The sequence below is a fragment of the Pteropus alecto genome, unplaced genomic scaffold, assembly GCF_000325575.1.
Source record: "Pteropus alecto unplaced genomic scaffold, ASM32557v1 scaffold177, whole genome shotgun sequence".
Taxonomy (NCBI): domain Eukaryota; kingdom Metazoa; phylum Chordata; class Mammalia; order Chiroptera; family Pteropodidae; genus Pteropus; species Pteropus alecto.
In genome coordinates this window covers 10,606,850-10,632,327 of record NW_006442207.1, presented here as the reverse complement: position 1 = coordinate 10,632,327, position 25,478 = coordinate 10,606,850, and the positions used below count along the sequence as shown (strand labels likewise).

Genomic DNA, 25,478 nt, shown 5'->3' with positions numbered 1-25,478 from the left:
TGGGCAGCCCTTCTCTGGGCTGAAGGATGCAGGTGTGAGCAAAACCTCAGAGGATGATTCTGCCTGTGTCAGGCCTATGTATGCTTGCTTACCTTGGACCAGCTTTTCAGAGCCTGGGATTTTTCATATGTTTCATTTGCGATGTTCTGGGGCTTTGGAGGAATCCTTTTTTGGGGGTGGATTAAATATCTCTAATTGTAGGTAGGATCTGTTAATTTGGTCTGTTTCTCTACATTCCAGGAGATGTGCCTACATCTGTGTCTATGCAGGTAAAATGTAGGCATGGGGTTCATGTTAGTAGTGGGGCGGAGGGCAGTCAAAGACTGATGACCCATTGGGAAGACCAGAAACACTAATGGCTAACATGTGTTGAGTATTCCTAAGCCTATAGTAGGAGTGTCATTCTATTGTCAAGTTTAATTCTTGCGAAAACCTTTGAGTTACGTTTAGTTATCATAATAACACTTTGAGGTATGCATCTTCTTATTTTCTCTAAAGAGATGAGTATTCTGAGTTTCAGAGAGGTCAGATGCATGTCAAGGTCACTTAGCTGGTAGGTGGTGGGGCTGGGATTTGGACCAAGTTCTCTCTGAGTTGCAGAGTGCATGTTTTACTGCACTATACTCTGTCACTGCCTCATCATAAAATGTACTGAACAAGATTGAAGTGAGAAGGAGGAAAAAGTGGAAAGGGATCAGCACTGATTTTGAATTGAAGATGGATGATCTACAGATCAGCCAGGTTTAGCTTTCTAAATTGAGAAGTCTGGGTTTGTGCCATGAGCTTCTATGTAGGTTCCAGGTTCAGAGATCTGGAGGGTGTATGTACATTGCACAAGTGTATGTACTTAGACTGTGCAATACACATTGCACAAGTGTATATACTTAGACTGTGATCCCTTCCGGGCCTAGGCAAGGTATTTCATTTACGTATCTCCTGCTTAGAAAATGATGCTGGGCAGAAGATATTCAGTGACTGGTATATGCATAGTGAGTGCAGTAAGTCCTCCATGGAACCCACTTAATATCGTCGATAGATTCTGTGACTTTAAGAAAAGTGACATATAAGGGAACCAATTTTACTGTAGGCTAAGATAAACAAGAGTGAAGTTCCTATGGCATCTAATAGGCATTATAACAAAACAACGTTGAATAAAATGACGTTATTTGAGGACCTGCTTTATACCCGTTTAACATTTCTTTGCACTGCTTCCTGTCCCAGGATGTCTTTGCTTGTTACTGAAGGGAATTTTTTTCATTCATCCAGTTATCTCCCTTTGGCTACCATTGGCTGAGGATCCAGGCATATCCATGGGCTGCTGCTGGTTTAGAGCCCAGAATACTATCCAGGAAGGGCAGGCCCTAAGCAGGGGGGCTGTTTTGGGTCCTGGGGCAGGAGATAGAGGCTTGACAGGGTGGGAAGCATGAGGCCACTGGATATAGAGATAAGAGAAGTCCTGAAAGGGAAGTTGGGGTCAGGGATGGGGCAGGGGCCACCACAGAAGAATTATCTGTATCACAATTTGTCCCCAAGTTGTCTCTAAAGGATTTGTTTGAAGGAGGAGGAAGCCATACACTTTTATTTTCTTCCTCTCAATGCCTCATGTCTTCAGGATATAATTTGATCTGTGTGGTGTCACTTGCTGGGAACCACGAAGTAAGGGGACTCTCTGTCAAGGCTAAGTTACAGAGTCATTTGAACTCTCTCTATTCTTATTTGCTACCTGGGAAATCTTGGATGAGTTACTTAACTTCTCAAGACCTCTGTTTCTATGTTTGCAATATGCGGATAATACGTGCTTCATCAGCTTCTTCTTAGAGTTAAATTTTATAAAGAAATAAGGTTCCTGGCCCAGAGTAGCCGATTAACACACATTGGTCATTATCTCACTTCCAGTTGAGAAACGTGACCTTCGTGGTACATCACAGCATGTGTTCCAAGCTGAGTCTATCTGATCTGGGTTTGAATCCAAGAGCTGCCATTTATTTGGTTCGGTGACTTAGACAAGCCACTTAGCTCCTCTAAGCCTGTAGTCCCTTTTGAGTAAAATGCAGACAAAAAATGTCCCTCCCTCGGGGGAATTTCGAATCATTTGTTCAACAGCATGATTGAGTGCCAGCTTTGTACAAGAAGTGGAGTTCCCATGGTGGGCAAAGCAGGCGAGGCCCCTCCCTTCAAGAAACTTACAATCTAGAGAGGTGGCAGGCATTACTCAAATAACCATTACTTTAATAACCATTATGATTATTAAATAGGGTCACACACACAAAGCATTACATAACAGAGATCAACCTACTATAAGAAAGCACACAAATGCTAGCTGTACATTATCCTCAGGGGGGACCATCTTCTTCCTGGGGGTCTTCCTGTGCTTAAAACATATTCCCTCACACACACACTTGCCTATTGCACTCTACACCCATTTACACACATGAACACAAAAAGCAGATGCCCTTTTTCTAACTACTCCTTTCAACCCCAAATAGGTCGGACAGCTGTGAGTAAGGCTTTTCTGTGACATGGGCTGTCTGCAGACTCTGGGCAGCTGTGTCCACACTGGTACATATACCAGAATGTCTGCCACTGACAGTCCTGAGGCAAAGACGAGGAAATTCTGTTTTTATTGTCCTCAGAGCTGAGGTACAATTAAAAATGTTACTACAGTAATTGGCAACATCTATTAACTTGATGAGAATTGCCGGAGGCAGCACATTTTTCCCCCTTCTGCACTTTATTAGTCTATAAATACACCTGGTCCCTTTCTTTTCCTTCTCCAAAACTTCCACAAAGCATCCTCCCAAGCTGTCAGCTTAATGCCCTTTGCCTTTTTTTAAATTAACTCTCTGAATTCCTCTAGCACTTCCGGTCGGTACCACATAATTTTGCATCTAATTACATGTGGCCTCTTGGCTTCTCTGAGAGGTAACCATGGACAGCCCATAGCACTGAGGGATCGGGGATCAGAGTCAGCAGAGCCTGGCAGAAGCCCCAGCTCTGTTCGATGATCTTAAGTGACCACTGCCTCCAGAGTGTGATCATCTGTGGAACGGAAACAATGGTCTCTACTTCCCAAGAGTAAGGCAATAAGATTAAACAATGATTTGAAAGTACTCTAAAAACGGTCCAGTGCGGGGACTCCTACTCATCAATCCCCAGCAGCCCCTTCATCTGCCCATGTCCTGACTGGTCTTCTGGTCCGAAAGGAGGTGCAGGTGCTGGCAGGCTCTGGCAGCATGTGGATGTTCAGAGAGGCCCTCTCCTGCTGGGTGTGGCTCTGCTGGTGCTGAGTGACACCTTGGGGACCTCACCAGTGGGTGGCTCCTCTGCTTTTTGATGGACTCTATTGATTAGAAAATGACCCTCTCAGAGAATGGAGCTGGGAGGTGTGGGGCAGGGAGGGACCTGACAACCAGGGGTGTAAGAGCTGTCAGTACAAAGGAAGAGCTCTCATGTTGCCATCCATCTCAGCTGCAGCCTGACCCAGCACCACAGACAGAGACAGAGGGAATCCTGGGAGCTCCCCTAGCCCCACCCCACAGCCCTGGCAACCTCTTCCATTTGCAGAAGGAGAAACTTCCCACAGCGGTTGAATACCACAGTCAAAGCCAAAGTGCTGGTCAGTGAATGGACTATGACAAGAATTGAGGTTTTTGCCCTCCATTCAGTCCAGCACTCCTTCTACTACATTCCAATGCAGGTTTTTCGTAGACGCTTTTTACATAATCAGTAGGCGATGAAATGAGTGTGCATAAGTGTCCATGTATATGTGTGCCTGTGTGTGTGTCCATCTGGATATGCTCCATAGAGCCTAGTGTGCACGTTTGCTAAATGTGTGCATATGTCATTTCATTTCATCCTCCTCAAGACCAAATAATGATGCTGCGATTGTTGTGGAGAATTGGAGGTTTAGAGAGGTCAACTTGCTCAAGGTCATACAGCGAACAGGTGTAGAGCCAAGATTAGGATCTAGGACACATGGTTCTGAAGCTCCTCTCTTAACCACTGGACCATAGAGGGGACAAGTTGTCCTGCCTTAAAAATAGCACCCAATGTGATTATTGGATCCCCAACAAGCACTAGCTGCGTCATCCCAAGCTCCAGCTTAGGAAATATGAGGCAATGAGGGTTTTGTTCATTTCTATTTGTTTTTATTTAACTGGAATAGTACATACTCAGGGGATAGATGTCCATTCTTTTATGAATCTGTTTCTCTCTCAAATTATATCCTGTCCCACTTTACCAGCCCATTCACTGCCTCAGGCCCCCCGACCCTCATCTTATCACCAGTCTCCATGTTGGACATCCAGGAAGCTCTTGGGAGATACTTGTTTTGGGAGCCACAGGCCACATTGGTGGGCCAATAGGGTCGATTTGTGCCTCATCTATTTGTCCCTTTCTCTTCAAGTCACTTTTAAAGACCCAATTTTGTGGACTCCCACAGCCCTCTGTGCCACATTTTCTTACCAATATCTGCCTGTTTCTGTTTTCCATATCAACCTGAGCTTCTAGAGAGCAGGAACCTTTTCATACTTATCTTGGCATCTTCCCTCCCATAACATCTTGGTATTGGGTTCATAGCAGGTGCTCAGTACTCATGTGTGAATAAGTGGAATGAAGTATTTAGCTAGTGTGTCGCTTTGTCCAGAAGAGACCTTGTAATGTGACTATGGGGATGGTAGAAAGATACCCCTTCTCAGTCTAAGTTTTCATGAAAATCCTTGCCGATCAAAATGCTCCCCTCCACTCTTCTCACTTGGCAAAGTCTGGGTGGTTTGGGACAGTTCAGTGGCCACTATTTTTGTTCTGAATTTGTGTTTCTTGTTCTTTGGCTTGCATCCCACCTAAGTAGCCCTAGGTGTTGAGTCAAGCCCTCAGTAAATGATGAAATGAGAGGATCTCCACAAAGCTCCACCCTTTGGGGGTCACACTTGCTCCAACTTGTTCTATTTTAAGCACATCCAACAAACTTTAAAAAAAAGAGAACACAAAACTTTAAAAAGCCTAGACTTCACTAAATAAATCAATTACATAGGTCACATTTACACAAATTTACTTTTAAAGAAAGAGAATGAATATACCTTCAGAAGCAGAATAATTTGTCCTATGGTACAACTAAAATGAAGAGAATATTATAGACTTGAGTCTACAATCCCTAATTGCTGGCATATTAACTTTTCTTTGCCTTCAGAATCTCCCATTCTATTTTCAGAGTGATCTCTCATGCCTGCTGCCCGATAGTCTACCCCTCCAGCATGTCCAGTCACACCACCATGCCTTGCATCAGATCACCCCCTCTTCTCCTTGACTTTCTAATCCCACATAATCTTCATGCCTAGTCTTTGTCTACCCTCTTCTCTGAAACCCTTCCTTACCCACTATACTTTTCCAACAAGACTGAAAGCTCTTTAACGGCCCCTTTATGTGTCGCCCCATAAATACCTATTAGAGGAATAGTATACACTCAGGGGATAGGTAGTAGAGCCTGAGAGTGACAGTTCTACAATCAAATGTCTAAGAACAAGGACTGTTCCTTCTCTGCAAACACTCTGCGCATGTTGCAATGTGCTTGGTTTGTTTAGCCGGATTAACGGGTCTTTTTTGAGCAACAGTTGTCTTTTTAAGGCTGTGTCATGTAATATGGTCTTGCTTAGAAATATGTAACTCTTCACTAAAGCTACGCCAGGCTGTAGCCCACATACACAGCAAAAAGATAAAAAAATAAAATGAAATAAAATAAAACGAACCAAATAGTAGTCGGTACTGTAACTTCCCAAGTACTCACACTTAGTGGGTATTCAATAATTACTTGTCAGGGGATTTTGCTGGTCATATTCCCAATAGAGCAATTTTTCAGTTGTGTTTCGGTAAAGCCTCATGCACTGTCAAAACACTAACACATTCATGAAACCCCAATGACCAGTTTTAAATTATTATTGCCAGCATGTAGCATGGTGTTGGCTATGGTTCACTGAGGTTCTTCAGTCAAAATGAATCTCTGTCTGTTGGGAGTGACCTCTTGATATGTCTCTGCCTGGTCCTGAAAATATTTCATGTAATTGCTGGATCTGGTTCCAGCCATCCAGGACTTAGAATGATATTATATTAAATTAGACCATATAGTTTCTCTTTTCTTCTTCTTTTTATACTGCTTCCCTGATAGGAAATGTCATACTTATGACCCAGCATAAACCTATGTCTTTTTATGTATCTTCAACAAAGTTCCATGAAAAATAGTCTTCCATCTGACATGTTCTCTGATATCTCCTATTCAATTCTATTTCATTTTATTTATAAAAAATGGGGTTGAATCAATAAGTATATTTCATCACTCACAAGTGGATCACAGTTCATAGTTAGAAAGACACTGATCTACTAGTAAATGGCCCTTTTAATTTGCTGGGAGAACCAGAATGCTGAAGGGACAGCAGCTCATCCAGGAGTCAGGAGAAAGCCCTGCAGATGCTGAGCCCCTTTTGGAGGGGTGTATTGGTAATGACTCTGGTTGCAGGAAACAGTAAATAACTTGACTGAGCTTAATTGAAGAACTTAATTAGGGTTCGAGAGAAGAAATGCAGTCAGACCTCAGAAGAGACCCTACTCCAGAATCTCATGGAGTGCTCTCTTTCTGTCTCTCACCTTTGTTTCTTTTTTTTGGCAGAACAATTAGTGGCATCTAAGACAAGTTGCTCCAAGTCTCATACTAGAGTTTCTCAAACCAATCTTAATCTGGGAAACAAATGTCTTTGACCCAGCTTAGGTTGGGGTTCTGGCCCTGGTCTCATCAGCTATAAACAAGAGTCAGGGCCATGTAGTAGCGACATGGGCATGAGGGTCTGCCCCTAGAAATCTTGGGATCTAGGGGAGCTAGCAGTGGACAAAGACAAGGATTGTTTGTGGTTTGGGAGGAAAGTTCTCAAAGAACCCACTAGAAAAGCCATGTTCATTTGAACTGGATGAGATGAGTTTTTGCTGCCTTAACATTTTTACAGGATAATCACGTTTGTCAAGCAAGTCACAGATGACTGTATGTTTGACAGATTGAGTATTGCTTTGAGGATAAATGGTGAAAATAGCAGCATAATAACTTAAAATGAAGACTTTATTCACTTAATTGCCTGGAGATTAATTAAATGAATAAAATCTGTTTCACCATATTATGGAGTTGTTTTCAACATTTATCTTAAACGTACTGCTGAGGTTATTATTATTCTCACTTGTATATTTATTCATCTACTCAATAGATATTTAATAAATGCAGAGCAAGTCACAATGCTAGGCACTAGTTGAACACATAATCTAATCAGAGCAAGTCACAATGCTAGGCGCTAGTTGAACACATAATCTAATCAGATCTAGAACCTGTTTTTAAGAATAGTACAGTCAAAAGGGAGAAATATTTCAGGTACACAAATAACCAAAGGTAGAAGTAAGACAGATTGTGTTTGAATCCAGTCTCCATTTCTTCCCTGCTCTGTACCAATGGTTAGGCAGTCTGACATCTCAAAATTTCCACTTCCTCATATGAAAAGAAATTATACTACTTATCTCAAAAACTCGTTTAAGGATTAAGTGAGATAACATTAAGTTGATAGTAAAAATGTTGGCATATTAGGTGCTCAATAAATATCAGTTGCACTTTAGGTAATGTGAGCACTATAATAAAGCGTTATATAGTGTCAGGTGTTAATATATGCCTCTCTGTCTTCAGAATGTTTTACATGCATTTACATAGTCATTTAGTTCTCATAGAAACAATGAAAGGAGTGTCATTATTATCTTCTTGTTGTGCAGATGAGAAAATTAAGGCACAGAAAAGTAAATTGCTTATGATCCCACAGTTAGTAAGCGATGGACAGACCCAAGACTCTTAACTCAGAGAGTCTGATTCCAGAATTCTTACTCTTAAATACACTGCAAATACATGAAAAGGAGAGGTTGTTTTAGCTCTAGTTACAGAGGTTGTGTTTCAAGCTGCAATGAGCGGTTCTCAACTCTAACCATACATTCTTATCTGTATCAATGGCTACACCATTTGACATTTCAAAATTTTCATTTCCTCATCTAAAAAAAAATTATACTACCTATCTCGAAAGTTTGTTTAAGGAGTAAGTGAGATAACATTAAATTGACAGTAAAAATCAATTGATTGATTTGATTCCTGGACTATACTCCAGGCTAGTGGTTCTCAGAGTGTGATCTCTATCATCATCCTGTCACCTATGTGTTTGCTAAGAGTGCAAATTCTTGGGCCCTACCCCTTCCTTCCCCACTCAGAAACTTTGGGGGTGCAGCTCAGCACTGTGTTTTAACAAGGAGATTCTGATGCTACTAAAATGTGAGAGGAGTATTGCTCCAGACCAATTAAACCAGGACTTCTGGGAGAAGGGCTTATGCATTGGTATTTGATGGTTTAGAAAGTTTCCCAGGAGGTTGTAATATTCACCCAGGTGAGGAGCTTTTATAGAAAGTAGGTATTGAGCTGAGCCATAAGGAGGGAATATCTAGAGTGGAACAGAAGGATTTTTCCAGGTGGAGAGGCAGCCCGAGTGAAGAGCAAAAGGGAGGGCGTATTTGTGTGTGATTCGGAGAAATATATTGAAATAAGATTATTTGATAATTTAAATTCCTAGCTAATCAGTTCATCAAGCACTTGTACTTTGACCTCATCAGTATTTTACCCTCAACTCTGTCTCATGCTTACCCCAAGGTCAGGTTTTCTTATTTCTGGGGATGATTGTTTTCTGGGATTCACAACCACAAAGAAAGAAAACACATAGGAGTTCAGCCCTGCACTTCCTTGTGGCAGCCAAGTGTGTCATGAAGAGACTGGGCTGAGGTTCCGAACCTGTGTGTCTTTGGACAGTTTTGTGAGGCTTATTTTTCTGATCCGTGAAATGCAGGGTTGGATGTTTCAAAGGCTGCTGCATCCAGCTCCCCAAGCACTGCTGTGTTTCCATGAGCTGTTAACGGTTCCTGATGAGTGCCCGTTTGACTTATTTTATATATTAGGACTTGAAGACTGTGTTTGAACAGAGGGTGCAGTTGCTAAAAATAAACTTGAAAACCTCTTGACCTTTTTCATGTACTTCCCTTGGTAACATCTATGAGTGTATGGTCCTAGGAGCTGATAGTAGTTTCTTCCCTGGTAGTTTAACTGTGGCTCCTTATTTCTTGTTGTTCCTGTGTCTTTGGTCCTTGCTCAGAACTCAGTAAGTCTCTCAGTTTTAGAGAATAATCACTAGAGTTTCCCATCCTTATGTGTCAATGTTGGGCTTGTTAATTGTTTTAAAATTATTTTTTTTCCTTTTTCAACTTCGATAGAACAGTCCATGGGGTAAACAATATCTGGTGCATAGGTACGAAACTGAGATCTTTCCTGGACACAAAAAAATGTTTGTCTTTGAGACTCAAGGGTGAGCTCAAGGCTTACATAGGGCCATACGAAGTTTGCCCAACTGGATGTAAGTGTTATAATCATTCATTCAACAAATATTCATTGATGATGTACCATGTTCCAAGTACTATAATGGAAATATTGGTATAAAAAGATCCAACAAAAGCCCATGAGGTAGAGGATTATATTCTATAGATACAAAATAATAATAATAAATTTTTTAAAAAGCAATTGCAACCCAAAATAGTGATTTCTACACTGAAGAGGAGTACAGGACATTATAGGAGCCTATATTATGAGTTTGTTCCCAGAATTTGTGATGTATAATCAACGTAGAGAGGGAGGAATGTACCTAAACCAGACTCCTCAATAGCCAGGACTTTTCATATCCAGTGCCCAGAACAATGCTAAAATTATTAGGCACTCAACAAATGTAGATCTTAGGTTTGAAGGAGGCAATAACGCAGACGGGAAAGCAGATGAGTTTATCTGTTATTCAAATGAAAAAAAAATAACTAAAATGTAAAGAATGCTTTCTGTGTCAAGCACTGTTCTAAGCATTTACTACTTATCTCATTTAACCTCTATAATGTAATGAGGTAGGTATTTTGATCTTCCCATTTTACAGATGTAGAAATAAAAAAATCATTGTTGGCATATATGTTCAAAATGAGATGAGGAGTTTGCATAAATGGGCCTGGTCCTGCTTCCCTTCTTAAGGAAGAATGGAAAGATTCACTGGAAAAGATTCATTTCTTCCCACCATATTAGGTCTCAGAAAAACCTTGTGACAAAAGAATTCACCATTGAGGAATTTTTAAATATTCATAAAGACTTTCACAGATTCCTACCTATTCTTGCTATTTTAACTCTATTTTGTTCCATTATGCTGTTTTACTGGTGGGAAAGGCTGGGCTCAATCCCCAGCCCTCCTCTTGCCAGCCAGGAGAGGCGGCTTGCAGGGGAGGTTAAGCTCATGGCTCAAAGCCACTTGCTTGGTTCGAGCCCTAATTTTGCTACCTCCTAATTTTGTGAGTTGATTTAACAAGTTGCTTAAGCTTTCAGTGCCTAATTGTGCCCTTTTAAACTACGGGCAAAGAATAGTTCTGACTCACAGGATTGGTGTGAGGATTGATGAGATCACCATTTACATTTAAAACAGTGCCTGAAACATAGTACACTCAGTATCTATGGATTGTTATCATCATGTGACTTTAGGATTGGTACTTCATCTCTCTTATCCTCATTTTACCAAGGATTAATATTAGATAAATGGTATCTTCCTTAACGACCAGTTTTGAGGAGTAATTAAGAAAATGCTTGTAAAACAAACACGATGACTAAAATGCAAATAGTTTCAATACCCATTAGCATTTATTGTTATTACCATATGCGCTTTTCCAAATATTTTTGTGAGTTTATCACTTACAACTCACCACCCCCCCCCCAAAAAAATCATCAAATATCTGCATCTTGTATTTCCTTGCTCACTGTATTTGTATGTGTTTTCCTTAACTAGGCTTTTAGAAGTGGGAACTTGTTGGGGACTTTACATTAGGGACTTGATTAATTCTACCTGATGAATAACAGAGAATTGCCTTATGAGATGTTGTGGTCCAGAATAGCAACAGTTCAAGGGCATCTCACCAGTTGTAGGATTAGGTGAAGAAGTGAAATCGCTGCCAGTTTATTTTTGCTGTCTCGTTAGTAAGGGAGGCATAGAGTCTGGGCATCAATTCAGTGTGTCCAGCTAAGGCAGTGGTTCTCAACTGGGGGTGATTTTGCCCCTGGGGGATGGTAGGCAATGTCTAGAGATATTTTTGGTTGTCAGAAGTGCAGGGGTACTACTGCATCTAGTAGAAGACAGGGATGCTGCTAAATATCCTGCATTGCCTAGGACAGCCCCTACAACAAAGACTTACCACCCCAAATGTCAACAGTGCCAGTGCTGGGAAACCCAAAGCTATTGCTGGAAGTGGACAGCGACATCCCTCTGTGCACTGGACAAGAGCAAGAGTATTCTCCTTACCCTCAGCACCCAAGTTCTTTTGCTCTTCCTCTGCCCAGCTGAGTAGCCTAATCTCTTCCCCTGTGGACACAAAGACAGAGCAGCTTTGAAGTTTGAGTCTTTTATCCGGATTATTTGATCTGTAGGTGTGCCTAATCTTGAGTTGTGTGTGATAGTAAATGCTGAAAAAAGAGTTAGAGTCTCTGTTCTTAGGAAGCTTACTGTCTGATAGGTAGTATATTAATAAGAATTATTCTCTTATAATTGATGGCTGAAGCAAATAAATATCCAAACACACACCCTCACAAATAAAAGTATGCTATGGGCTTACTTGTATAAACAAAGTGTAAACTTATAACCACAAAAGTCCCCAAATAGCCAAACAATCTTAAGAAAGAACAATATTAGAGATATCACACACCTTGATTTCAAACTCTGCTACAAAGCTATAGAAATTAAAATGATATGGTACTGGCACAAAAAGAGACACATAAGTCAATGGAACGGAATAGAGACCCTAGAAATAAACCCATGTGTATATAGCCAATTAATCTATGACAATGGAGGCAATAATGTACAATAGAGTAAAAACAGTCTCTTCAATAAATAGTGTTGGGAAAACTAGAGAGATACATGCAAAAAAAATGAAACTAGACCACTGTCTTACACCATATATTAAAACGATCTCAAAATGGATTAAAGACTAAATGTAAGATCTAAAACCATAAAACTCCCATGTTAAAACATAGTCAGTAAATGCTTTGACATCAGTTTTAGCAATATAATTTTGTGTATGACTCCTCAGGCAAAGGCAACAAAAGTAAAAATAAACAAATGAGACTACATCACACTAAAAAGCTTTTGCATAGCAAAGGAAACCAACAAAATGAATAGATAACCTACTGAATGAGAAAAGATATTTGCAAACAATACCTGCAATAAGGGGTTAATACCTAAAATATATAAAGAACCCATACAACTCAACATAAAAAATTTCAACTAAAAAGTGGACAGAAAACCCGAATAGACATTGAAAGGGGATATATGGATGACTAAAAAAACACATAAAATATGCTCAACATCACTTATAACCAGGGAAATGCAAATCAAAACCACAATGAGATACCACCAAACACCTGTCAGAATGACTATCAAAAAGACAACAAATAAGTGTCGGCGAGATTGTGGAGTAAAGGAAACCTTCATGCACTGTTGGTGGGATTGGAAAATAGTATAGTGGTTTCTCAAAAAATTAAAAATAGAACTACCCACATTCAGAATGACTATCAAAAAGACAACAAATAAGTGTCCGCGAGATTGTAGAGAAAAGGAAACCATGCACTGTTGGTGGGATTGGAAAATAGTATAGCGGTTTCTCAAAAAATTAAAAATAGAACTACCCACATGACCCAGTGATTCCAATTCTGGGTATTTATTCAAAGAAAACGAAAACAATAATTTAAAAAGATACATGCACTCCTATGTTCACTGAAGTGTGTGATTCCAATTCTGGGTATTTATTCAAAGAAAACAAAAACAATAATTTAAAAAGATACGTGCACTCCTATGTTCACTGAAGTCAGGAAAAATTAAAAGATATCTTATTAATAATCAATGGGAAAAATAAAGTATTAGATTAAGGCCTCATTTATTCAGTTTCTTTGGAGACAGAAATATTTTATATAAGTGAACATTTTAGGTCACTAAAGTTTAACTATTTAAAACATAATTGTTTTATTTTAACAAAAATTATTTTATTTTTCCTAACATATCATTTGTAATCTTAGTCTCTTAACAGAAGAGATTGGCAACCTTGTCTTCCTGCTTCCTGTTTTCTGTGCCTCGAGGTAGATGTCAGATACTGAAACATCAGTATGTAATGGCCTCAAGAACCATTGAGAAGTGTAGACATTTATGACATGGAAGATTGAGTTTTTAGTTCTTGGGTCTGTTTTTTTATAGTTTTTTTTTTTTTTTCTCTTGCTATCTGGGTATCAGCTGTTGATTCTCACCATTTTAAATTCTACCTTTTTTTTTCTAACATGATGCCTCTTATCTGTTGGACTGGAAAACCAGAAAACCAATCTTAGAATGGTATTTAAAATAAGAGTAAATAAACTGAGTAAAAGCTTGCTGGAGAGAGTGAATTACGTGGTTTTCTTTAGTGCATGAATGTTTTACTATCTCTGTTGCCTTTTTTTCACTGATTTTCTGGATTTTATCCTGGCCTGGATATCTTATGCCGGAGACAGCTGACTGGGCCTTCTGTGTAGAAGTTCTGAATATATAATAATATATTTAGGACAATACGTTTGTAAGGATTCTCAGCTTTCCTTTTTCTGGCTAATGGCAATAGACAGTTAAGGTTTCCTTTTCAGATCATCAGGAGAATTTTGTCCTTGTCAGGCCAGATGTTGCATGCTTGTCCCTAAACATTTACTGTTTACAAGGCAGGAGGAAGGAAAGGTAGACGGATCTAACTCAGGTGGGCAAGGATGCCATGAAGCAAAGAGCGGGGACTGAGACTAAAACACTTTCCCCAGGGGACACACTGGGTAGGGACTAGCACACTCTAGTGGGAGGGCAGAGGGGGAGGAAGTGGAGGAAGTAATCAGGTGTGACAAGGTGGAAGACCGTGGGGAAGAGAGAACCTCCTAGAAGCTGTAAGGTGGTGGAGAAGGGGCAAGGACAGAGATTTAGACCAGCATTACTGTGGGCTCTGTAGTCTTTTATGTTTTTTTGAGAGTCACCAACTCTCTGACACCACTCCTGGACTCGTGCGTTATGCCCATGACAAGTGACAGCTGCTAGAGGTAGCAAACTGCCAGGGCCCACCAATGGCCTTATTCTATGGGTCCCCATGGTGCAAGACAGTCCCTCTCTGAGACAATGATTTTCCCAGCGAATAATCACCCTGTGTGCTTCCCATGTGTTGTCTGCCGTCCTGTCCTGTCGACACTGAGCTTCTGTCTCCCTTCCTTCCCCAGGTCCGTGGCCGGATTGGATAAAGAGGCAGACCTGGTGCACATGGAGGTGCGGACTGCAGATGGATGTGAGTGCTGCCTCCACCAGGCTAGGCCCAGGGATATCTGCCTGTGGCAACCTCTCCTCCCCCAATTTGCATTTTAATGGTTTGGGAAGATGAAAAGCCCTGAGCTCCATTACTGCCATATCTATCCTTATTTCCCAGAGTGGGGGAGAGGCCTCTGGTCCCAAGGGAGCTGTTTCATTGAAATACACCCTCAGGAATGAATTTTCTGGGGATGTGAGTTAATGCGATGAATTTTGAGGCTCCTGTTGGTAATTTCCTGGCATCTTCAGTGTAATTCAAATCCGGATGTCCATAGCTCATCATGGTATTTTGCATTCACGTGGTGAATTGCAGGAGTTGCCACCTTGAAAAAACAAACCCTTAATACGGTCAAGCTTACCCAAAAAAGTAACTAGGAAATTATTTGCAAAAGTTTTTATTTATTCATTCCACAAATACTTATGGATGGCCTACTCTGTGGCAGGCATTGTTCTAGGCTTTGAAGACACAGTGGTGAGCAAGATCTATGCTGTCCCTGCAAACAAGCAGTGAAACCCTAAGATTTTAAACGTGTGACACCTTTGAATATTGTGCACCTACGTACATTTTAGAATTTGGCCAATAAAGCATCATTTTGCACCACTTTAAGCATTTTACTCTTCTCAGAGTTGATCATATTTATAAAGCTCCTCTCTATCCCAGAAAATACAATCACCTTAAACAAAAATATATAAAATTTCTGAAAATATATAATATAGATGAAATATATGAAATATATGAAAATGTAATTAGAATATCCTAGGTCACAAATAGAACCAAATAATCTGTGGAGACAGTGGTTACCTGGGAATGCAGCTAAACAGGCACCTGTAGGTGAGTCAGTGTCTTGGATTCTGCCACCCATTAGCCTTGAAACCAGGGGAAATTCTTTCTAAACTCTCTGCGCTCTGATTTTCCCTATTGCCTGAGATTAGACATCCTTGCTGTGCCCACTGCACAGAGTTATGGGTTGGTCAAATGGAGAGGAATGTTATAGAAATTATAAAATACAAATGTAAGGAGATTCTGTTTTGACTTGCCTGTGTGTGCTATAATGTCATTCAGAACACATGAAGTAAAAATGCATGTTTTATCCAAACATGTGTTTTTGAAGCCAAACACAGAAGCATACCAAAAATATGCATTTTGGGTAATATCTTTTATTTGTTTTTATTTTTAAAGAGTTAGAACACAATCAACATTTGTTAACTGTATGTCTTGTACTCTGCTGAGTATTATAGTTTTTTCTTTCTTTGCTTTTTCTTGAGTGGGATTCTCATTTGATTCTTGAATAAATGTAAGCCTCTAAAGCAGGTAGGGATGAAGAATGACCCACAATCTTTAAAAACAGGTTTGTTTTTTTTTTAAAAAAAGAGCTATTTAAGATTTAGGGAGAGAATATCACATATTCAAATTCAGTGATCATAAGGGTGACAAAACTTGGATTTAGAATTATATCATCTGACTCTGAGTGCTAAGAAAAAACTGGGGAAGAGTTAGATGTAGGAGCTTGAAGGAACGTAGCAGGACAGCAAGAGGAGAACAGATAGCAACTCCAAGAAGATGACCCACAGGACAGTTTTTCAGATGACCGCTACCTAGGCTTTGCTTCACATGTCAGCATTTAAAAGCCATATATGTGATCTATGGTGGTTGTATATTTCAGAGTTGGAAGAAACTTTGTAGGCCTATCTAATCTCCTACTTCATGTAGGCATACCTTCCCCCAACACCTCCATTGTGTGTCCTCAAGTTCCATGAGCTCAGTCTTAAGACACATTCTTTGCCACTGTTGGACAGCTCCTATGGTTTTTTTGTTTGTTTGTTTTGGTTTGATTTGTGTGTGTGTGTGTGTGTGTGTGTGTGTGTGTGTGTATTCAAGTTATACATTTATTTTTCTACTGAGTTGCAGAAGACAAGATCAATATATAAAAATAATTTTTAACACTACCAGTGAGCAAACAACGTGAAATTAAGAAAACAATTCCACTCACAATAGCACCAAAAAGTACAAATAAAATTCTTAGGAATAGGTTTTTAAGAAAATAAGGACAAGACATACAACTACAAAACTTTATGTGTGTGTGTGTGTGTGTGTGTGTGTTTTCTTTGAAGATAATTTCTTATATTAAACTTAAATTTATTTTCTGAAAGTTCAAAATTTTCAGGTCCAAATTTGGATAAGATCTATGGTGCATGAACGCTGTGAAATTTTATGAGATTAAAAATGCAAAGCCTATAGAAGAATTTCTAGCTTATTGTCAAAAACTGAAGAGAGCAGAAATATAACAAGAATAAATGTTAGGTGCCACATTTAGATTAAAGTATAGTACATATTAATTCTATTCTATTTTTCTAGGTTTTTTAAAATCTGTTTTTCAATAGTTAAAAGAACCTTATCTCAGCCTAGTGAATTGGCTCTAACTTACCTTTATTTAGAAAATGCACATAACAAGACTGCATTAACTCAGGGATGCTTTATTTTACATACACTAATGAAATGCATGTCATCTTTCTTTTGTGGCACCATGGTGAGTGCTTTCTTCCACTCACACATACCTGTATATCTTTATCTTTCGATCATCACAAAAAGGCATAAAGTGTATTTCTGATGTGGTAGCTTAGATTCAAATGTGCCCAGATTCATACAGCTGGTCTACTGATAAAATAAAAACTGGAACACAAAACTCAACACACTACAGATAGAAGGGACTTCTGATAAAGGACCTCTATAAAGACTTATGACTAACAGCATACTTAATAATGAGATACTGAATGTTTTCCCCCTAAGGGCAGGAAAAAGGCAGAGATATTTACTCTTACTTTACCACACCTCTTCATCATGCTGAAAGTCATAGCCAGTGCAGTAAAGGAATAAACATGAAATGCAAAGGGAAACATAAAACCCATGCTATTCTTGTTGATATGGCTGTCCATCTAGAATATCACAAGGCATCTACCAAAAAGTCTTCTAGAACTAATAAGTAGGTTGAGCAAGGTTGTGGGATACAACTTATTCAGTGGAGAAAGAATATTTTTTACAACAAATGGTGTTGGAAAAAAATGGGCAATCATAGGGGGAAAAATGAACTTTAATATGATTCACAATTTATATAAAATTTAACTTAAAATGGATCATATTCTAAATGTAAAATATAAAATTACAAACTTTTAGGAGAAAATATAGGAGGAAATCTTTATGACCTTGGATTAACATCTAGATGAAAATTGACAAAATAGAGAATTAGTTGATTAGACTTCATCAAAATTAAAAATTTTTGCTTTTCAGAAGGCATAATAAAGATGGTGGGAGAAAATATTTGCAAATTACATATCCAGCCAAGGATTTATATAGCCAGAACATAAAAAGAATTTTCGAAACATAGCAATAAGGAGTAATCCATTTAAAAAAATGGACAAAAGAAGATATAAAGATAACAAATTTATACCAAAGAAGATGTAAAGATGACAAATAAGCATATGAAGTGATGTTCAACATCATTAGACATTAGGGAAATGCAAGTTAAAACTATAATGAGATATCATTACATACCTATTGAATTGCTGAAATAAACAAAGCTGACAATACTAAGTGCTGATAAGGATATGAAGCAACTAGAACTCTCATACATTGCTGTGGGAATTCAAAATGGTACAGACTTTCTGGAAATATATTTGGCAGTCTCTTATAAAGTTATACAGACCTTTGGATCTGGCAATCTCATTCCTATATATCTACCTTAAAGGAATGAAAGTTATATTCATATAAAAACCTATATATAATGTCCGTAGCAGATTTATTGATAATCATCCCAAACTGGAAACAACCTGAAAATTCTTGAATGGATAAATGACAAACAAGCGATGGTAGATCTATAAAATAGGATGCTATTCAGCACCGTCGATACATGCAACAACATGGATGAATTTCAATGACATAAGCTAGTTTTAAAAGGTTACATACTATAATCACTCGATTTATATGATTGTATGGGAAAGGAATAACTATAGGGATGGAGAATAGATCAGTGGTTTCCAGAGTAGGGGAAGTATTTGATAAGAAAGAGCAAAATGAGAGAATTTTTTAGGGTGATGTAATTGTTCTGTAACCTGATTGTGGTGGTAACTACATATATGTATATGTATATATAAATAAAAATTTATATATCTATTAAAACTTTAGAAGTATATGCCAGAAAATGTACTATGTATATATTTAAAAAAAAATAACTGTTTTAAAAGACTACTAAAAAAATCTATGGGGAGAAAAACTAGAATGCAGAGTTCTTGGTTTCTAGTTCTATAGAACTTCCTACCTTTTCTCATTAATTAATTAATCAATTAATCCATTTAGTTCTTTTATATATCTAATATTTATTTTAAAGTCTACGTGTGCTGGATACTGAGGGGACATGCAAGTGAATGTGATAACATCCCTGTCCTCAGTGAGCTTGTAGACTTGTCGGGTATTTCTCTAAGAGCTGAATTTGCTTTTGTTCACAATTTTAATTCCCTTTTTCAGTTTTTTTTTTTTTACAATATATATAGTACTCAAAGATATGGAAGTTGAAAGAATCATGGAAAGTTTTTTTTTCCCCCACGAAGTGGCAAGAGGCATAATGTTTAGGATAGTTGACTATTTAATAATTTCAATGGCAAAATATAATCATCAGTCACAATATAATTCAACATAACAAAAATTTGTAAGCTTTCAATGTAATTCAATTCAGTCTAACTAGCATTTACCGAGGCTTTATAAAGTCAGCCTGAGGAGAGAAACGAAGATGACTAAGACTTTACTCCTGTATCTAAGGAGGTGACCCTTTGGGGGAACTTTTGGCAGAATGAGAAACATTGGACTTTATGATGAAATGTGATGAGGCAGACAGATTAGAGGCTTGACTTGCTGAATGGAGAAAGTTAGAGGCTGCCTCCCTAGGTTCTACAAAACTCTTAGAAGAAAGGCAAGCTCTTAGGAAGAAAAGAAGGCTAAGGATGTTGGATTATCTCTTTCATTCTCTCTTTCCACATTCCCCAGTTCTCTTACCATCCTCTATCCAGCACAGATCCCCAAGACACTTTCACTTGTGAATATCCTGTCTCCATCATTAGCCTGGGATTCTTCTGGGGACAAGAACCTGTCTTGTGTTCTCTGCTTCCTGGTACCTCGGGGAGTGTCTGACACCTGCAACTTCTCTATACACCTTGAGCCATACAAAAGGAATGAATCAGTCAGTTTGAGGCCACCCCTTCTCACCATATGAGACCCTGCAGGATGAGAAGTCATGGAGGCTGGACACTAGGGAGGTTGGACACATTGTACCACCTTTCCCTGAAGGTGCTGCTAGCAGTAGAGCTAGCTGAAATAGGGCCAGATATTTCTAAAGTTATCAGACAGATCTCTCTATTCACAGTGCAGGGAGCAAAGCCTTTGACTCTTGGTTTTTGTAAGTGGAGCAGTGGCCGGACGGCTCTTAGAAATACATTAGAAAGACATTTAACATTTAGAAATACATTAATCATGAGGGTGGTGTGGCTCAACCATTTGGGAAATCACTCTCCGCTTTTCCTACATAGATATGTGAATGAGATCTTTATTTAATCTGGTCTTTCTAGTTTTTCAATTGAGGATGTTTCAAAGGAGAGGAGAGAAAATAGAATTTCAGAAATAAGGATTAATCCAATTCCACATGTAATTATATAAGGCCTTCCATGAGCTTCGCCTACCTAAAATTCTGTGTGCAGTTTCCACTTCCTTATTCAGGAATTCCCTTCTCACATAGCACACTCTTCCATCCAGACTGAACACAAGGACGGCCTCCTCCTTCAAGTCCTCCTGGATTATTCCAGCTCAGACACCCTTTATTTCTTGCCTGAACACACACAGCGCTTAAAGAAAGTAAACAATGATATAAATTTGGAATATGATTTTACTAGTAGGAGGCGTGCTCTCATGGTTTTTGATTCTCCACAGTAAAACAATAACTTATTATTAATTGAATATATGAGAGATGCCAAGTGTTAAATTCCCTTCCTCCTCTCTTCATAATAAAAAGCTAACATTTAGTGATCTTTTCAAGTTTATCCAGCAATATACAAAGTTAGCATTTTTCGCACATAATGTTATTTAATCCCGACGACAATCCCAGGAGACAAATGCTAACTTGTCTGCACCTCGAACAAGTGGTGCTGCTGCTTAGCCAAGGGCAATCAGCAGGTAGGAAAGTTAGAATTCGAACTCAGGACTTTCTAGCTTCAGAAGCCTTGCTCTCAAACATCACAATATGCTCAAGAGATCCGGACCTCTTTCATTTTTTTCAGGCATCTCGTGTTATTAAAAAACAAAAAGGCCACAGTTGTTAGAAGCATATTTGGGGGTTTCGATTTAGAAGACAAATATCTCCGTTCAGTTTTATCACAGAATCTTTTACGACTGTATCCAGCCTCATTCGGAGATAATGTATAAAGTCCAAATTTGAGAATTTTGGTAAAATGCAAGACTTGTGTCAATGATGTCCCCTGCTCACCTTTGACAGCCAAAGTCCCCTTCGACCCTCAGTCGCTTCCATCTGGTGATCAAGCCTGCCTGATAATTTACTCACCCCCATGCCCCGTTTCGGGTTCTGACCTGGCAGTGGGTGGCATAGCACTTACTATCATGTCTCTGTGTTTTGAAAAAGAAAAGCATTGAGACTTCTGATACATGAGTTCAGCTGTAAGGCCTCTGAATTTTATGTGGCTTTCAAAAACTCATTTTAGTGCTGCTTTCCTGTTAAATTGGACTTTTCATTCCATATTGGGCAGTGGCCAAAACGTGGGATGAGTTCGGTTCAATAGCTTACCTGCTATGGGCCAAAGTTGATTTTGTTTGGGGTAGAATTGAACATACTGGATTCTTTTTTCAAAGTGTCCAAATACAAGAGTGAATCATAAATAGATGAGAAAATGAGGCAGTGTGAGGGGATAAGCAGATGGCCTCCTGTGTGTACCTTTGATTTCCAGCGTAAGGAGCTTTCTGAGATCCTCACTGGTGAGAAGGAAGCAGGTTGTCAAGTCAACACTTGTGGTTTCTTTGCCTGTATTTACTGCAGCTTGTCACTGGGTTTTTAGTGCTTTATTCTATACACAAATTACTAAGGCTGTGTGGGTTCAAGAAAATTCCTGGTGGACAGGTCACGTGCTCCAAGGCACAGCCTGGGCTCCTTCCCTTCCCCTGCCTTCTCAGTCAGAAGTGGACAGCCAGGCCACCCTCGGCTTCTGCTGGGAACAGAGACAAAGAGGAAGGGGTGTGCAGGCTGTACTTAAAACAGAATGGTGAACAGGTTGGTCTTGCTAACAGGTCTGGGAATGGGAGCAGAGGCTCTGTCTCTTCTTTGGAGATGTAGGGAAGGACCAAAATCACAGAGTAGAGATGGGACATGAGTGGCTCCCCAGGCTTATTTGAACTGTAGGCTTGTTTTGTTTGAACTTAGTGTTTAGCCTTGCCCTCTTTCACATTTGAATTAGCTGTCAATTTTTTTTTTAATCAGGAAATTTTACATTGAACAAAATAGGAACCATTAGCTTTTTTTGAGAAGCTCATAATGTCTTATTTCTGCATGTCAGTGACGAACCGATGCTGAAAAGCAACTCTCCCTTAAAGAGGCAGGTGTTGGCCACTCTGTGGTCATCCCCACTGCTCCTCAGTGATCCCTGACACTAAGGCCATGTGCCAGCTGCCATTTATCTTCTCGCCCCAGCTCATTTTACTCTTATACATTATTTTCCTGGCCCCTTTGGCACTTGATTTTATTAAGCGAGTTCTCAAAGGCCTTGTATTGCATAGAAAGGTGTTTAGTCTTTGTCCCCGAGTACTCAGACCTGTTGATGGTTTTGAAGCTGGGACAGATTAGCTCAGGTTTCAGTCTTAAAGATGACTCTGGCTCCTTGCCCCAGTCAGTCCATCACACACGTAAACACTATTGGGGAAATGGATGCAGCAGGAACACAGACGAGAAGGACTTGTCCCAGGTACCTGGCAGGGATCATGGAAAGAATTCTACCCCAGAGGCAGAATTGTCAAGGCTAAGAACCAGCTGGATTGTATGGCATGTGGAAGAGAGAAAAATTAAGAGGCTTTAGCTCCTGGGCAGATGATAAAACAGCTGATAAAGAGAAAGAAAGCAATGTTTTACATGTTTGGATTATGGATACCAAAGCCAATAGACTGCTCAGATATGGACATTCAAAAAGCAGGACTAGTGTATGTAATAAATTCATTTTCTACCGAAATAGATTTTGTTGTTAAATTCACATCATTTATAAATAAATGTGCGTAATAGCTAGCTGCAAATAATATGAGTAAGCCCCTTCCTAGACAGCATGTGCTTTTAGAAGAGAAACATCTCAGTCTTATTCATTGCTATATTCTTAGGGCCTAAACAATATCCAATACTTTGCACACACACGAGAAATACTTGTTGAGTTAATCAGTAAATTAATTAAAGATCGACAGAGATGATTTAAAGTGCCTTGTTCTAAACTCAATTTTTATCATTTTTTCTCATTTAACCTTTTGCCTTGTTTATCTGTACTGCCTACTGTCCCTTCCATTGTAGACTCCACACCTATGCACACCACTGCACATATGCAAGGGGACAATTGCATTAGACACCTGTGGCAGGTTTTTGGATATGACAGAGACACTCTGCTTTGAATCCTAAAATGATTGCTACTTTTCATTTTAACTATTTATTATTTTTAAATACCATTAAATGAATAATAACCATTTCTAAAACAAATGTATATACTAGTTTTCTAACAGAGACTCACCTGTAGTTTTTCATTAAGGAACAAATAACCAAAGGATTGTCTTCCTTGGATGACCCCATAGTCATAACCAAAGTGCCTTTTAAAGTTGAGGGCTTCCCATTCAGCTACTGCTGCCACCATGTTTTTTTTTTTTTTTTTGCGGTGGTGGGGTGTGGGGTTACTTGAAGGGAGTTTAACGGTTTAAATCTTTTGAAGACTTTAAAAGTAATTGTATAAGTTTTACAAATTTTATATAAGCGATAAGTAAATACTGCATTTTTATTGTAAAAATAATAAATATCTATATAATATGAAAAGCAAAAGACCCACTGCAACTCTATCTCCTTCAATTTATTTATTTCCCCAAAAGTAATTCTAGTTCATTTTTATTCATATTCTTTAAAACTTTCTTTTATGCCATTATGGCACAAACCTATATATTTTTAAAGATAAGAGTGTTTTATTTTTTTACATAAAATGGCGCATACTATACACATTGCTAAATAATTTTTTAAAAGGTTGAGGAACAGTGCATCCTGGAGAAATTAACATGTCGATGCATATATATCTACCTAATCCTTTCACAGCAGAGTCCTCTGCAGTATGTGTACTTTCGTTTATTTAAGTGTTCCTTGAGTCACGGACATTAAGCCTTTTTTCAGTTTTTTACTGCCGTGAACAATGCCACAGTGAACATCTTTGCCCTTGACTCTTTGTGAAAATATATGAATATTTCCCTAGAAAACATCTCTTGAATTAGAATAGCTGGTGTAAGACAGGCACTTTAAAAATTCTGGTAGATATTTCAAATTTGTTCTTCCAAAAAGCTATACCAATTTACTCTTCTGCCAGCAGACTGTAAGAGTGACTTTTTCCCCACTTCTTGCCTGATGTTATCATTAGAAAAAAATGATTACAAATTTTGTGAACAAGAAATTGAAATCTCATTGTTGTTTTAAATTGCATCACTGATTTCCCCTGAGGGCTGATGAGAGCTTTGCTCACCATTTCTCCTTATATATAAGTGTCGCTCTGCCTTCCCATTTCAGATGCTCACTACCTCACCTGCAGGATCCAGGAGTGTGCTGAGACAACGCGGAGTGGGCCTTTTGCTCGCTCCATTGACATCAGTTCCCTGGTGGTCCAGGATGAATATATCTTCATCCAGGTGAGTTCAGAAAGGGCAGTCAGTGGTAGAGGGAGGTGCATAGGTGAAGTCAGTTGCTTACTAGGAAAATAAAGATGACTTTCCTGAGGCTGTGAAGGTGGTGAGCTGAGTGCTGTCCTTCCCTTACTTTGAGGCCCTGGCCCCCTGAAGATCCCAGACTTCTGGCATTGTGGGTCAGTATCATTTACAGGGGACTTTAGTAGCCCATGGAACCCTTCACAGTTGGGTTGCTGTTTTATTATACCAAAGGGGTCTTGAAATGACTGAGAGTTGGCCTGGGGTTTGAGGTTATTTAGAGTCAAATCTCTCGTGGGAGTTGACTTTATTGCTCAAAGCCACATTCAATTTCTGTCCAAAGTGACTTAGCTAATTTGAGAATGAGAATCTCTAAGAAATTGAGCATCTCTAGGATTTTCTTTCTAGACAAGTCTAGAACACACTAAATCTCCCCTTCTGTTTTTGGTGCTGACTACCCCTTCAAAGGTCCAAGACCAAAATCTTTCATGTCAAGAATTCTGACTCAGAGAAAACTAGGTAGGACTCACGTTTTTTAGGCAAGCAAGGGAGGCCTTGTTTTAGGTTTTGAGTTTCACTGGACGGAAGTGCAAAATAGATCAGAAATGAGGAAAAACTACAATGATGCCCCCTGGGCGACTGACACTGTGTGTGTGTGTGTGTGTGTGTGTGTGTGTGTGTGTGTGTGTGTGTGTGTGTGTGTGTGTGTGTGAAATCATACTTGGCATTTGAGGGCAACCTTGATGTCTCCTGCTCTGCCTCCCCACCCTTCTACTGTCACTTATTTCATCTAGGAGCCTTGAACTTTGGAATCTCCCTGAGTTAGAAGTTCTTATTTAAATCTTAATGGATTTGTCTTCTTCTTTCCAAACTGTATTTTGTACTCTCTGAAGATAGGGACAATATTTTATGCATACAACTTACTCCTTATCCTTGGCCCTAACAGGATTGCTTTTGTAAATCAGGGTACTCGATGCCTACTTGTTATTGTGGATGTAGCAGTTACTGATTTTGCAAATTAGTTGCATGGATTT

General features: G+C 39.1%; 1 protein-coding gene across 1 annotated transcript in view; it reads left to right on the top strand.

Annotated features, from left to right (window-relative positions):
- The window catches only part of SORCS3 (sortilin related VPS10 domain containing receptor 3), a 523,893-nt gene that overhangs the window by 364,875 nt on the left and 133,540 nt on the right, over positions 1-25,478 (top strand). Inside the window, exons 6-7 of the mRNA XM_006920878.1 lie at positions 14,390-14,454; positions 24,311-24,429. Coding sequence (XP_006920940.1) covers positions 14,390-14,454; positions 24,311-24,429 — 184 coding nt within the window. The remainder of the gene's footprint in view (positions 1-14,389; positions 14,455-24,310; positions 24,430-25,478) is intronic.